Raw genomic sequence first — 16,320 nt, 5'->3', positions numbered from 1 at the left:
ATCTCCTTGCTCTTGGGAGTGGTGCCTGGGGTGGTGGTGGAGAATCCAGTGCTGCTGACCGCTACCTGGCCCATGGCGGGCTGCTGCCTGTCTGGACTCCTCCGAGTAGGGGACACATGAGCTGGAGAGCTGTAGGGAGTGGTGGTACACTGGTGGTGGGGGAAGCCGGTGGGGTGAAATCCATATCCTGGCTGGCTCCGGGAGAAGTGGAGGGGGACTTTGCACTGATGGACTCATGGCTCACTGACTGGCAAGGCTGTTTGTCAGTAGGGGTGGTGGGAGGGGGAGGGGAGGAAGGGGCAAGGTTTGGGGTGGTGGGGGTTAAGGTTGGGGTCTGGGCATCTCCTGCCCTGGGTCCCTCCTCGAGGGACATCTGGGGGCGCAGAGCTGGGGGAGGGGGCCAGTCCAGGGAGTGTGAGGGCTCCAGGGGTCTAATGGGGGACACTGGCGTGGGCGGCTGGGACTGGGAGGGCCTCTTCTGGGTCAGGATAGAGGCCTGCTGGGCGGACTCTGCCAGGGCCAGGGCCAACATGCGGGCGGCGTTCTTCGGAGGGGGCGGGGGAGGGAGGAGGGACACAGAGGAGGAGCTGAGAGGGCCGGGGGAGGCTTTTGGAGAGTCCAGACTAGCTACGGCTCCTGGGAGGGGGACAAAAACAGAAGGGAACTGCAGTGTGAGGACAGAGAAAAGAGAAAGTGCGTTTGAGGGGAATAAAAAGAAAAAAGGCAGGCTTGGTCTTCAAGAGTAGGAGAGAGGGGGAAGAGTTAAGCCTGGCGCTCTGGCGGCATCATGTGGAAAGATTTCTCTGAGCTGAAATCCATGCAAGGTGTTAAAGGCATGAGGCGGGGAAACTAAACCTAGAAACGAAACAGGCATTGTCAATCAAAGCATAATTAAACAAAGGCCTTATACTATAAAGAGAAACGGACAGTTGAAATGGACAGTTCACCTAAATTACATATTGGTTTCCTTACCCTGTAAGCAGCTTCCTGCTTACAGGGAAAGGAAACTACTATATAATTTAGTAATTTGGGTGAACTATCTTTTTAACATAAAAAACATGATAGGTGGTAAAGTGAAAATGTAGCAGCTGTATGCAAAGTAGCAGCTGTATGCAAAGTAGCAGCTGTATGCAATGAAGCAGCTGTATGTACCACTAACCTAATTGTTCCTTGCTATTGGTTGCTGGAGGTTGCTGGGCAGTGCTCTCCTCCCCTGTGGAGTCTTGGCTCTCAGTGTCGTAGGCAGAGAGCTTACAGTGCAGCTCCATCTGAAAGGCCTCGCTCAGTGACGGCTCCCCTGTCCTTAGCAGCACTGAACGCATTAACAGAGGAGAGTCCCAGGGCAGTCCCGAGGGAGGGGAAGAAGGCTGGGGAACACCATGGCTTTCTGTAAGCCTACTAGAAATCTCCATGTCAAACGGCTCTGAAATGGCCAGAGGAGCCAAAATGTCCGACTTTGACTTTTTAGGGGACATAGCCTGTACGGGTTTGTCAGAGAAAGACACTGAGCAGACCAGCTTCTTGCTCCCTGCTTTCTCTCCCGTGGCCGGGCTGAGGTCAGGCGACAAGAAGGGGTTGGCGAACTTCCCCAGGAAGGAGGGAGAGACGAGCGCCGAGCCGTTGTCAATGCTGCCTGGGCTCCTCTTCAGGTTGGTGCCCTCGCCAGCTGCGCCCGTAGCGACATCGCTCAGCCCCAGGGGGAAGGAGAAGGAGCCGTCGGGCAGGCTGCACTGGAACGACATGGGGTCAAAGTCCAACGAAGCCATGCCGATGTCTGGGGGGCTAAGGTCCACGTCCTCGCCGGCTGAACGTGGGGGCGAAATCAGGGCTGGAACATAGATGGGCCCGTCGTCCCCATCGCTGTCCCCCCCGTCGCGGGTGGCGCCCCCGCTGTGGCTCTGGGCCAGATTGTCATCGGAGTTGCAGTGCTGCCGGGTGTGGCTGTCCAGCAGGTCACCGTTGAAGGAAGCCGAGAGGGCATCGCTGCTGGAGCGGGGCCGCCGAGGACGGTACACCTTCGACTCTCCTACGGGAGTCAGGGGGAAATCTTCATCAATTCAAAGACAAGTCACAAATGTTTTATTAGAAAAAACAATCTATACAAATACATTACTACTTGGACCATAGCAGACTTGCACTCAAGAACAGGCTCCATCAGGTATACAGAGTGCTGTGGAGATAAGTCAGATAAGTCCCATTATACATTACCTTCAACGTTGTGTAGCGAGGTGAGCGACTCCTCGCTTTTGGCCGATCGGAGTGTCCCCGTATCCCCTCTGCCTCCTGGGACATGAGATGGACAGGCATGAGTTCACATAAATTAGTTTCCGTTCCAACGAAATGGAAAATTGAATGTCTATTTGTGAGAAGGGTCAGAGAGTGAAGGCTTGGTTTTTGGGAGGGAAGAAGAAAGGGAATCTAACCTGCCAGGGCCATGGCCTTGAGCTCACTGGGTTCGCTGGGGTTGCGGTGCAGCTTGCGCTTGGACATGGACGATGACTTGCCCAGATTGAAGAAGGAGCGCCAGTTTCCCACCGGCGACTTCTTGGACTTGATGGGGGGCCTTTTCCTGTAGGAGGTGAATGGACAGAACACTCAGTTGGGGAAACAAGTAGTCATGTGTCCTTTTGTTATTGTTGCCTAAACAACATGACTCACTTGTTTATAATATGAAACCACGTACAGTGCCTTCGGAAAGTATTCAAGCCCATTGACTTTTTCCACATTTCCAGCCTAATTCTAAAATTGATTAAATTGTTTTTCCCCCCCCTCATCAATGTACACACAATACCCTATAATAACAAAGCAAAAACACGTTTTTAGAAATGTTAGCTAATTTATTTAAAAAAATACAAAACTGAAATATCACATTTACATAACTATTCAGACCCATTACTCAGTACTTTGTTGAAGCACCTTTGGCAGCGATTACAGCCTCGAGTCTTTCTGGTTATGGCTCTACAAGCTTGGCACACCTGTATTTGGCGAGTTCCTCCCATTCTGCTCTGCAGATCCTCTCAAGCTCTGTCAGGTTGGATGGGTACGTTGCTGCAAAGATATTTTCAGGTCTCTCCAGAGATGTTCGATCGGGTTCAAGTCCGGGCTCTGGCTGGGCCACTCATGGACATTCAGAGACTTGTCCCAAAGCCACTCCATGCGTTGTCTTGGCTGTGTGCTTAGGGTTGTTGTCCTGTTGGAAGGTGAACCTTCACCCCAGTCTGAGGTCCTGAGCACTCTGGAGCAGGTTTTCATCAAGGATCTCCCTGTACTTTGCTCCGTACATCTTTGCCTCGATCCAGACTAGTCTCCCAGTTCCTGCCGCTAAAAAACATCCCCACTACATGCTGCCGCCACCACGATGCTTCATTGTAGGGATGGTGCCAGGTTTCCTCCAGACGTGACGCTTGGCATTCAGGCCAAAGGGTTTAATCTTGGTTTCATCAGACCAGAGAATCTTGTTTCTCATGGTCTGAGAGTCTTAAGTTGCCTTTTGGCAATCTCCAAGCGGGCTGTCATGTGCCTTTTACTGAAGAGTGTCTGGCCACTCTACCATGAAGGCCTGATTGTTGGAGTGCTGCAGAGATGGTTGTCCTTCTGGAAGGTTCTCCCATCTCCACAGAGGAACTCTGGAGCTCTGTCAGGAGGACCATCGGGTTCTTGGTCACCTCCCTGACCAAGGCCCTTCTCCCCCGATTGCTCAGTTTGGCCGGGCGGCCAGCTCTTGAAAGTCTTGGCGGTTCCAAACTTCCATTTAAGAATGATGGAGGCCACTGTGTTCTTGGGGAAGAATTTTTGGTACCCTTCCCCAGATCTGTGCCTCGACACAATCCTGTCTCTGAGCTCGACGGACAACTCCTTCGACCTCATGGCTTGGTTTTTGCTCTGACATGCACTGTCAACTGTAGGACCTTATATAGACTGATGTGTGCCTTTCCAAATCATGTCCAATCAATTGAATTGACCACAGGTGGACTCCAATCAAGTTGTAGAAACATCTCAAGGATGATCAATGGAAACAGGATGCACCTGACATCAATTTCGAGTCTCATAGCAAAGGGTCTGAATACTTACGTAAATAAGGTATTTCAGTTTTTTATTTGTAATACATTTGCAAACATTTCTAAAAGCCTGTTTTAGCTCTGTCAAAATAGGCTATTGTGTGTCGATTGATGAGAGGGAAAACATTATTTAATCCATTTTAGAATAAGGCTGTAATGTAACAAAATGAGGAAAAAGTAAATAGGTCTGAATACTTTCTGAATGCACTGTAACTGTATGCGTTCATGGTTTGAAGGTACAATATTTCCATCCAAGTATTGTATCTCATCTATGCCTCCTCCATTTCCATACTTTACAACTCATGGACAAACATCAGCCGTTAGAAAGATACCAGGGCCGCAGGTTGTTCATACCTCTCCATAGGGAACTCGATGACGGTGTGGAACTTGCCCTGCAGCGCAGCCGGACCCTCCCCCACCTCAATGTACTTGCTATCGGCCGTGACGGGGGAGTTGATCTGTGCCTGGGTCCGGGCCTGGGCCTCCTCCAGGGTCAGCAGCTTGGTGGAGGGGGACGACACCAGCAGGGACTTGGGCCGCAACAACGAGTTGTGTCCTAGGGGAAGGGGAGAAGTGATCATCATTTACACCAGTGGTCACCAACCTTTTCTGAGTCAAGATCACTTTCGGAGTCAAAATGCAAGCAGAGATCTACCACTCAGATTTTTTTTTAAAACATTAATTAAAAAACGTAATCCTATGCAACGTTAACCAATTAAAAACAGTTCTGCAGCAATGAGGTTTGTACAGTAGGCTATAGGCCCAATACATTATCACTGCATATCGGCTATGCTTGAATTTCCCTGCCATTGTTGTTTTTCTCAGACCATTTTGAAATGATATAAAAATTGCAGGTATATGATCAGACTGGTAATAGATCATTTGCTGTATTACTTGTGAGGCATAGCTGAGTAAGCATAATATATATATATATTTTTTTTCTGGACTGATGTCCTGCATCTGATGGTCAGTCTGAGGCGAGGTAGGGCGCAGCCTCTCACCCGACTCACCGTCCATCCGCTCTCCCTTCCTCCGCTGAGAAAAGGGGACACAATCTTCCAGCTGATAGCGAAACTCAAGTCGCACTGCATTATTTCTGTCTCATGCACCACTTCATGTGGTTACTCCTATGACCAGAGAAAGTTAAATATTCCTGGATATTAAAAAAGACAAGCCGTTAATAATAAGGCAAGTGTATGGAAACACTTTGCTGTACTCTTTCGTTGCAGCTGCAGTGCTGGTTGTAGCGTGAATGGAAGTGGGACAACGCGCATTTTATGGCTTTTAAAAGCGTTGAACAAAGTGTTGACAGTCCTGAATAACAACTTAAACATGAACTTACTCATAAAATACGCAGCTCTTTGCTGTATTCGTTGAGTCTCTATTTATGGTTTTAAACGTTTTTAAATCTCACAGTATCAACTTTGCTGTGCATTCGAGGATTATTTTTATATCGACCGGTTGGTGACCACTGATGTACACTTTGTTATGGAGGAGACAAATTACTTGCATAAAAAGTGATTGTTCTGAGTAAGCTACTTTTCTAAATTAAAGGAAACATTGGGTGAGGGTAAACTTGGATCAAGAGGATTTTGCTTGCGCTATGACAAAAGCACCACTGGCATTAATTAGAATCAAGCAACATCCTGCATAAGAAATAATCCTCCAGCTTCGGTTAGCACCATGGCACTGTGAGCAGAGATGAGATCCCAACAGGTTGGCATGCGTACCTGCTCCCTCCCGTATGAGCGAGCTGAGCTTGGGGCTGAAGAGGACGTCTACGTGGTTCAGTATGAACTCCACCACCACCGACTGGATGCGGACCTCCATGAAGGCTGCCGTGCCGCTGAAGCAGGCCGACTCTATCTGCTTGGACCTGGGGAGACGACATTGAGGATCAAGATTTTTTTAATGACTCATTCTTCCACATAGGGCTGTTGCAGTGACCGTACTACTGCCACAATAGCAGTCATGACCGCAGTAAAATTCCACATGACCGTTGAGTCACGGTCATCTCCTTTTATGCCCTCTGGACATGCTTTGGTAGTACCCAACTTGCTAACTACATCAGGTCCTAATGGACTGGTACTCAGGGCTCTATTGGTCCCTCTAACCACTGACATCATTGCAAAGGCAATCAAAAAATCTCATCAAAACTGTTGGCCTATCATACTTTTAAAACTAACCTCACTGTGATGATCAATTTGAAGAAAGAAGTTCAACAGCCTGTTGAAACAGTGTAAAACATGGATGTTGTTTCGACGCCTAACACAACGAAATGGACAGCACTTTCTAAGGTGATGATTCATTCAAAACACCCATAGAGCTTATGCAAATGCATAGGCTTATGAGCCCAAGACCAAAAGAAGAATCTTAATTAAAATGATGATTGTGCCATTATACAATACATAACCTACTGCATATTACACATGCCAAAAAAACAACTGATTTAAGATGTCGTTGGTATATATAATTCACTTGGTTTCACAAATTAAGCACTGGGTAGCTGCAGGAACAAGGTCAGAAAACCCATGGCATACAGAGTTTGGGCGTAATATCATCTGTCAGTCAGTGAGAGCATGCTCCACCAACAGTGGTTGATGCATGGAGTGAAATAAGTTCTTTTATATTTATTTTTCAGCTACTCATATTAAGCACATGCTCCGCTATAAAACCCAAGTAGCCTACAAAACGGACTGTCGGGAAAGCGCGAGGCCTCCATTTACTATTCGAGTGCAACACAGATATGTCTTTTTTCCCCTGCCTGTGTTCCGGCCCATTTGATAAATCGAAACTAAATTTGACATATTAGTAAAGATTAAATTGAGAATAGTCTGATGGGTGAAAATATGATCACTCGATGATAGAACAGCTGTGCAGCCTGAGGCAAGGAACAGACCTCCAGCTTTTTTTGCTACTTTCTCAAATCATCAATAGGTCGCACCATGAAGCCCATTTATGTATTAATTTCTAAGACAGTCTAAGGTTTGTATCATTCACAATTAAAGTTGCCAAATAACTCTAAATCTAGCTTTCGGAAAGTATTCAGTCCCCTTCACTTTATCCACATTTTGTTATGTTATTATTCTAAAATGGGTGAAAAAAAACCACATTTGGTCATCAATCTACACAAAATCCCCCATAATGAGGAAGGAAAAACAGGTTTTAAGAAATTTGTGGACATTTATAAAATATAAACTGAAATATTACAAGCGTAGCACACCTGCATTTGGGGAGTTTCTCACATTCTTCTCTGCAGATCCTCTCAAGCAGATTTCATCAAAGATCTCTGTACTTTGCTCTGTTCATCTTTGCCTTGATCCGGAGTAGTCTTCCAGTCCCTGCCGCTGAAAAACATCCCCACAGCATGACGATGCCACCACCATGCTTCACCGTAGAGATGGTGCCAGGTTTCCTCCAGACATGACGCTTGGCATTCAGGCCAAAGAGTTCAATCTTGGTTTCATCAGACATGACAATCTTATTTCTCATGGTCTGAGAGTCCTTTAGGTGCCTTTTGGCAAACTCCAAGCGGGCTGTCATGTGCCTTTTACTGAGGCGTGGCTTCCGTCTGGCCACTCTACCATAAAGGCCTGATTGGTGGAGTCCTGTCATGGAGTTCTACGGACAATTCTTTCGACCTCATGGCTTGGTTTTTGCTCTGACATGCACTGTCAACTGTGGGACCTTATATAGACCTTTCCAAATCATGTCCAGTCAATTGAATTTACCACAGGTGGACTCCAATGAAGTTGTAGAAACATCTCACAAATGTGGAAAAAAAGAAGGGGTCTGAATACTTTCCGAATGCACTGTAGGACCTGCTTCAAATTATCACTTTAACACTCAACATAGCCACTTCATTTGCACACTCGCGCCATAGTAGCTGAATAAAATAGAAAGGATATTTTTCCTAAGTTCAATTATATGGCATGGGACTTATAAGCATATCTTGTCAGCTCAATGAACAAGCCTACAGCCTATGGCATGGAGCATAGACAAATAACATAGGCCTACAGTAGGCCAACTAATTCTGTTCTTCTGAAATACATTTTCTTCATATCATAATGTTTCTTTAGACTGGACTAAAACAAATAGAGGTATTGTGACGATGTATATTAAATTGATGTATTATACTTATAAATGTAGATGTTCCAAAGGCGTGCATCAGCGGCTTGTATGTGTGGAGGCCTGGAGATACTAAACATGTTTATGTTAATTAACAGTCAATTACCGTGAGACCGGCAGTCTTTTGCATGACAATAACCGGCTGACGAAATTTCATGACCGCCACAGCCCAACTTCCACAAAAATGCAGAAGAATTAGTTTGTTTCCTACATGTTACATGTACATTTTAGTCATTTAGCAGACGCTCTTATCCAGAGCGACTTGCAGTAGTGAATGCATACATTTCATACATTTTTTTCTCCGTACTGGTCCCCCGTGGGAATCGAACCCACAACCCTGGCGTTGCAAACACCATGCTCTACCAACTGAGCCACACTATTGTCATATCATAGCTATTTTCGGTACAAGATCAACTGCAGTTACTCAGAGCAACCTATATGTACTAGTACAATTGATAACACTGGTGAGATATGAACAATAACCTGACATTGAACAAGATAATGTTGTCTGACCTCAGTAGGTTGGGGGCCCAGACGATGGCCAGGTTCTTGCTGTGCATGTTGGTGATGTAGCTGAAGGTGGCCAGTTGGGACAGGTGCCTCATGAGGAACTCCAGAGTCCTGAGAACAGGATGGGGGATGAAACACACATTTACACCAGTTCTATGACTAATTCTACAGAAGTATGTTTTATCTACTTGTATAAGATCATAAGGTTCTAAAACTGTTTGAGTGGAATACATTAACCATCCATTATGTTTGTATAATATACCCTATATATACACAAAAGTATGTGGACACCCTTTCAAATTAGTGGATTTGGAAATTTCAGCCACACCCGTTGCTGACAGGTGTAGAAAACCGAGCACACAGCCATGCAATCTCCATAGACAAACATTGGCAGTAGAATGGCCTTACTGAAGAGCCCATTGACTATGAACGGTGGATGCCATCTTTCATAGGACGCCACCTTTCCAACAAGTCAGTTTGTTTCTGCCCTGCTAGAGCTGCCCCGGTCAACTGTAAGTGCTGTTATTGGGAAGTGGAAACGTCTAGGAGCAACAACGGCTCAGCTGCAAAGTGGTAGGCCACATAAGCTCACTGAACAAGACTGCCGAGTGCTGAAGCGTGTAGAGCGTTAAAAACGTCTGTCCTCGGTTGCAACACTTACTACTGAGTTCCAAACTGCCTCTGGAAGCAACGTCAGCAGAAGAACTGTTCGTCGGGAGCTTCATGAAATGGGTTCATGGGTTCAACCCCACACAAGCCTAAGATCACCACACGCAATGCAAAGTGTCGGCTGGTGTGGTGTAAAGCTCGCAGCCATTGGACTCTGGAGCAGTGGAAAGGCGTTCTTCTGAAGTGGTGAATCCCGACGGACGAATCTGGGTTTGGCAGATGCTACCTGCCCCAAAGCATAGTGCTAACTGTAAAGTTTGGTGGTTTGGGGCTGTTTTTCATGGTTCGGGCTAGGCCTCTTAGTTCCAGTGAAGGGAAATCTTAATACTACTGCATACAATTATATTTTTTACAATTCTGTGCTTCCAACTTTGTGGCAACAGTTTATTGACATAGATTGACATCCTGTTATGGAGACAGCACTGTGTGTTGTAGCCTGTGTGTTCCTGCAGGGGGCAGCGTGGCTTTGCGCTAACCTGTAATGCGGAGGCGGCAGCTGCTGAATGACATCATGTATTTTGATGAGCCGCTCCTCGTCTGTCGCTGCTGACACGGCCTCCTGTGGAGCGGAAAGGAACAAGGGAGATGGAGGGGAGGATGGAGGGAGTGAGGAGAGTGGTAGGGATCAGTGCCTCTGCGTTAAGAAGTGCTTCATTAACACGACACCTCCACGCAGTCAGTCAGCCAGGGCCGGTGTAGAGGCAGAACACTCTCCCCGCCACCCTTCCCTTCCCCTCTCTTCCATAGCAACCAGCAAACATTTACACCATCTTTAAAGGCTACAGCCAAGACCATTTTGTTTGGCGAGGGGTTTTATTTCAAGTCGGAGTGAGTTTTGTATTTGTAATACTAGTCATTTAAAGTGGGTGCCATGCGCTTAGGTTTTGGAGTGGGGGTTCCAAGATAAGTCCTCCAACAGTGTATTTAGTCTTTGGTAAATCGAGGATGTGATCACTGAGGGCCTATGACAATCTTCATATTTTACTTAGGGGGGGAAAAGTGTCAGATTAGCTCATCCTCATAACATATACAGTACTTCTTAACCTTGAGATAATTGACACTGGGTATTGAACATACCCCCCACAGAGACAGAGAAAAAAAAAAAGTATTTTGGACATGGAAATTGGACGCCAGTTTGGGACAATGCAAAACCTAACAAATACTATCCACAAAGAGACAGAGCAGGGTTTCTCTTGGGCCAAGGGCATTACGCAACATTGCAACACTGTAGAGCTCTCAAACCAAAACAAAAGGGTCTCGTTGTAACTAGGGGGACGCAAAGCATGTTAGTGTGAGAAATCGTGATGTTTTTGTTTTGGGTGGAGGAGAAGGACACTCAGGGTGCAGTTCCCGTGCTGTGCCAAGAGCAGGTCCTTACGGAGAATTTCTCGTAGAGCTGATAGGTGAGCAGGGGGTTGGGCAACTCGCGGAAGTAGAGCTTGCACAATGAGCCCACGCAGTGGATGTCCTGGATGTACACGTCTTTGGTCAGGTCGGGGATCTGCTCCGAGTCAAACTCATGCCTAGCGGAGGGAGGGATAGAAAGACATGGATGGAGAGCGAGAGGGGAGGGATAGAAAGGGGGGGTGATAGAAGGAAAGAGCGGATTGAGCGAGAAAGAGAGAGACAGATTCATGGACAGAGAGAGCGAGCAAGTAAGTAACACAGAAAAACAGACAAATCAAGAGAGGAAAATAGAACCACTCCTCCCATTGCAAAGAGGTGTTGGTTCATCTCTTTATCTTAGTTTTACATTTTAGTAATTTAGCAGATGCTCTTATTCAAAGCAACTTTCAGTAGTGAGTGCATACATTTTCATGCGTTTGTCATACTGTTCTGTGTTGAGTTTTGTGACCTGAAGAACTCATGATAAATCCATGGAATATGAACTACTATGTAAATAAACAGAGCGTTCTGGACAGGACACTCCCTTTATAAATGTTTAGAAGTTTCTAACGGGAAGCTGCCATCAATAACTCTTACTTCATAAACAAACCCTCATTTTTTTGTTCAAACATCAGAGATGATGAAATTGTCTGGGCGCTTTTCGGTGAATACACTGAGTGTACAAAACATTAGGAACACCTTCCTAATATTGAGTTGCACCCCTTCTGCCCTCAGAACAGCCTTGTTCGTCAGGGAAAGGACTCTACAAGTTGTCGAAAGTGTTCCACAGGGATGCTGGCCTGTGTTGACTCCAATGCTTCCCACGGTTGTGTCAAGTTGGCTGGATGTCCTTTGGGTGGTGGACCATTCTTGATACACATGGGAAACTGTTAAATGTGAAAAACCCAGCAGTGTTGCAGTTCTTGACACATTCAAAACGGTGCGCCTGGCACCTACTACAATACCCCGTTCAAAGGCACTTAAATATTTTGTCTTGCCCATTCACCCTCTGAATGGCGCACATACACAATCCATGTCTCAATGCTTAAAAATCATTTTTTAACCGGTCTCCTCCCCTTCAACTACACTGATTGAAGTGGATTTAACAAGTGACATCAATAATAAGCTTTCACCTGAATTCACCTGGTCACTGTGTCACGGAAAGAGCAGATTTTCCTAATGTTCTGTACATTCAGTGGCATGTGGAATAATGGTGTTGTCCTAAATGGAACATTATATTAATGATGTAATCCTAGACAACCAAGGTGTAAATTTGCAGTTGGGATGTTCAACAGTGGGTTTAACAATTGGAAATCTACATTTTAAGACGGTTCCTAAATCTCAATCCTGAGTTAAACCATGCAAATAATTAATCGCAGGGTTAGGATTATACTTATTCAGGAGAAAAAAAAGAAAAATAAAAGAAAAAAGCCCCATAAAATACAACAAACCCACACCATTTCACGCTTGGCTTCGAGACGCCAAACATTCCTTCCTCTTCACAGTCTAAAATGTTAGAATTACAGGGTGAGATACTGGGAGTTCTCAGTTGGCAGAGTGCAACAATGTCACTTACTTGGACTGTTTGAGGACAAAATGAACAGTGCAAAAATGGGAAGAGAACAGTTAGGGGTTGTTTCACGGCCAGTCAACAGGTTTTTGGCAAGCGATGCCCATGCGCTAACATTTTACACACACACCCACCCACCCGTGTTGTTGAGGGATGCCCACCGTGCCCACACACAGGGGTAAATCCACATTTCGCATGCCAAGGAAAAGAGAATGGGAATTTCTGTTGAAAGTGCAACTTATCTTTGATGGAATTTTGTTGACATGTATGGTACAGGTGCATTACGTTTAGGAGTTGGGTTTTACCCTTTACTTACTGTGACGAGAGCTGTATTCATGAACATGAATTGATATTGAGTACAATGGCACCTGGTAGTCAAGGTCCATGATGTTATAAAAATACCTTTGCCTTCTATGTCCACTGAGGGCTTTTGTGCAGAACAGAACAAATTCTCAGATGTTGGTGGCTGGTATACACTTGAGATTAAATCTATGAACGCCCTATGAGGCAGACCCATGTTTAACGGGTAGCACTGACAAATCTGTGTGCGTGAGAGAGTGTGTGTGCGTGTCTTACCGTAGTTTCTGGATGTTGGAGGCGATTCCAGAGAGGCGGTACATGCCGTCCACCACGCCATGTTTCTCGATGAACTCCGTGCAGCTCTTGAGTACCTGGGGAACTGGAGCAGGAAACACAAAGTCAGAGACCACAAGACACTCAGACAACTTTAAAAAGGGCATCTCTACTTCAATCAATAGATGTGCACCGGAACACTGCAAGGTCGAAAAGCGGGACCTTCTGTCTTCCTCCTTTCTAAAGAACAAGCACATTCTTCCTCAGGGGAACACCAGGTAAAAGTGTTTTTGCATTGAGAGAAGCTTTTATGTTCTCTGATAAAGAAAAACGAACTTCCATTGATCAAAAGCAACGTCTTGTGAAGAATCTTCAAGTTGATCACAGGTACCAAGAATACAACCTGGAGAAAACCAAATCAAAAGGCATTCCACAAGTTGATTTTCAAAAGGCAATATTTGAAAGTTGAAGTCTGCAAAGCTTTGAGCTGCCTGACACCAAGGCCTGCCAGCTTCACATCATACCAACCCTTGCTTTCAAAACAGGCACTTATCTCCTTTACTGTTCCTAGTCTCAGTAGATATCTGGACAAGATAATCAGATAACGCGTCATGGCCTGGTTAGGAAGGTGACCAAGAACCCACATGGTCACTCTGACAGAGCTCCAGAGTTCCTCTTTGGAGATTGGAGAACCTTCCTGAAGGACAACCATCTCTGCAGCACTCAACCATCAGGCCTTTATGGTAGAGTGACCAGATAGAAGCCACTTCACAGTAAAAGGCACATGACAGCCTGCTAAGAGTTTGCCAAAAGGAACCTAAAGGACTCAGACTATGAGAAATAAGATTCTCTGTTCTGATGAAACCAAGATTGACCTCCTTGGCCTGAATGCCAAGAGCTACAGCTGGAAGAAACCTGGCACCATCCCTACGGTGAAGCATGGTGGTGGCACCATTATGCTATGGGGATGTTTTTCAGCGGCAGGGACTGGGAGAATAGTCAGGATAAAGGGTGAACGGAGTAGAGGTCGACCGATTATGATTTTTCAACGCCGATGCCGATTATTGGAGGGCCAAAAGAGCCGATACCGATTAATCGGCCGATTTCTTTGCATTTATTTATTTGTAATAATGACAATTACAACAATACTGAATGAACACTTATTTTAACTTAATATAATACATCAATAAAATCCATTTAGCCTCAAATAAATAATGAAACATGTTCAATTTGGTTTAAATAATGCAAAAACAAAGTGTTGGAGAAGAAAGTAAAAGTGCAATATGTGCCATGTAAAAAAGCTAATGTTTAAGTTCCTTGCTCAGAACATGAGAACATATGAAAGCTGGTGGTTCCTTTTAACATGAGTCTTCAATATTCCCAGGTAAGATGTTTTAGGTTGTAGTTATTATAGGAATTATAGGATTATTTCTCTCTATACGATTTGTATTTCATATACCTTTGACTATTGGATGTTCTTATATGCACTTTAGTATTGCCAGTATAACAGTATAGCTTCCGTCCCTGTCCTCGCTCCTACCTGGGCTCAAACCAGGAACACATCGACAACAGCCACCCTTCGAAGCAGCGTTACCCATGTAGAGCAAGGGAAACAACTACTCCAAGTCTCAGAGCGAGTGAAGTTTGAAACGCTATTAGCGCGCACCCGGCTAACTAGCTAGCCATTTCACATCGGTTACACCAGCCTAATCTCGCAATGCATCGCGAAGGGCTGTTTGAATGAACGCTTACGAGCCTGCTGCTGCCGACCATCGCTCAGTCAGACTGCTCTATCAAATCATAGACTTAATTATAACATAATAACACACAGAAATACAAGCCTTAGGTCATTAATATGGTCGAATCCGGAAATTATCATCTCGAAAACAAAACGTTTTTCCTGTCAGTGAAATACGGAACCGTTCCGTATTTTATCTAACGGGTGGCATCCCTAAGTCTAAATATTCCTGTTACATTGCACAACCTTCAATGTTATGTCTTAATTACGTAAAATTCTGGCAAATTAGTTCGCAACGAGCCAGGCGGCCCAAACTGTTGCATATACCCTGACTGCGTGCAATGAACCCAAAATGACACAATTTCACCTGGTTAATATTGTCTGCTAACCTGGATTTCTTTTAGCTAAATATGCAGGATTAAAAATATATACCTCTGTGTATTGATTTTAAGGCAATGATGTTTATGGTTAGGTACAGTCGTGCAACGATTGTGCTTTTTTCGCAAATGCGCTTTTGTTAAATCATCCCCCATTTGGCAAAGTCGGCTGTCTTTGTTAGGAAGAAATAGTCTTCACAGTTCGCAACGAGCCAGGCGGCCCAAACTGCTGCATATACCCTGACTCTGTTTGCAAGAGAAGTGACACATTTTCCCTAGTTAAAATAAATTCATGTTAGCAGGCAATATTAACTAAATATGCAGGTTTAAAAATATATACTTGTGTATTGATTTTAAGAAAGGCATTGATGTTTATGGTTGGAGCAACGTGTACCTAAGCGATTATATGCAATGCAGGACAGGCTAGATAAACTAGTAATATCATCAACCGTGTGTAGTTAACTAGTGATTATGATTGATTGATTGTTTTTTATAAGATAAGTTTAATGCTAGCTAGCAACTTACCTTGGCTTCTTACTGCATTCGCGTAACAGACAGGCTCCTCGTGGAGTGCAATGTAAAGCAGGTGGTTAGAGCGTTGGACTAGTTAACCGTAAGGTTGCAAGATTGAATCCCTGAGCTGACAAGTTAAAAATCTGTCGTTCTGCCCCTGAACAAGGGAGTTAACCCACCGTTCATAGGCCGTCATTGAAAATAAGAATGTGTTCTTAACTGACTTGCCTAGTTAAATAAAGGTCCCAAAAAATTGTACAAAAAATAAATTAAATAAATAAAATCGGCCAAATCGGCGTCCAAAAATACCGATTTCTGATTGTTATGAAAACTTGAAATCAGCCCTAATTAATTGGCCATTCCAATTAATCGGTCGACCTCTAGAACGGAGCAAAGTACAGAGAGATCCTTGATGAAAACTTGCTCTAAAGTGCTCAGGACCTCAAACTAGGGCAAAGGTGGCCCTTCCAACAAGACAACGACTAAGCACACAGCCAAAACAATGCAGGAGTGGCTTTAGGACAAGTCTCTGAATGTCCTTGAGTGGTCCAGCCAGATCCCGGACTTGAACCCGATTGAAGATCTCTGCACAGACCTGAAAATAGCTGTGCAGCGACGCTCCCCATCCAACCTGACAGAGCTTGAGAGGATCTGCCGAGAAGAATGTGAAGAACTCCCCAAATACAGGTGCCAAGCTTGTAGCATCATACCCAAGAAGACTCGAGGCTGCTTCAACAAAGTACTGAGTAATGGATCTGAATACTTAAGTAAATGTGATATGTTTTCTTTTAATTATTT

The 16,320-nt window shown here is 45.0% G+C and overlaps 1 protein-coding gene across 1 annotated transcript in view; it reads right to left on the bottom strand.

The window, feature by feature from the left end:
- The window catches only part of arhgap32b (Rho GTPase activating protein 32b), a 242,773-nt gene that overhangs the window by 3,844 nt on the left and 222,609 nt on the right, over positions 1 to 16,320 (bottom strand). Inside the window, exons 15-24 of the mRNA XM_045692772.1 lie at positions 12,898 to 13,000; positions 10,744 to 10,888; positions 9,842 to 9,924; positions 8,700 to 8,807; positions 5,789 to 5,934; positions 4,413 to 4,614; positions 2,424 to 2,569; positions 2,209 to 2,283; positions 1,160 to 2,026; positions 71 to 636 (exon numbers count right to left, since the gene is read on the bottom strand). Of these exons, the coding sequence (XP_045548728.1) occupies positions 71 to 636; positions 1,160 to 2,026; positions 2,209 to 2,283; positions 2,424 to 2,569; positions 4,413 to 4,614; positions 5,789 to 5,934; positions 8,700 to 8,807; positions 9,842 to 9,924; positions 10,744 to 10,888; positions 12,898 to 13,000 (2,441 nt within the window). The remainder of the gene's footprint in view (positions 1 to 70; positions 637 to 1,159; positions 2,027 to 2,208; positions 2,284 to 2,423; positions 2,570 to 4,412; positions 4,615 to 5,788; positions 5,935 to 8,699; positions 8,808 to 9,841; positions 9,925 to 10,743; positions 10,889 to 12,897; positions 13,001 to 16,320) is intronic.

Source organism: Salmo salar, chromosome ssa13 (assembly GCF_905237065.1).
Source record: "Salmo salar chromosome ssa13, Ssal_v3.1, whole genome shotgun sequence".
Lineage (NCBI taxonomy): Eukaryota > Metazoa > Chordata > Actinopteri > Salmoniformes > Salmonidae > Salmo > Salmo salar.
The sequence above is the reverse complement of the archived record's forward strand: the minus strand, read 5'-3'. Positions and strand labels throughout refer to the sequence as shown.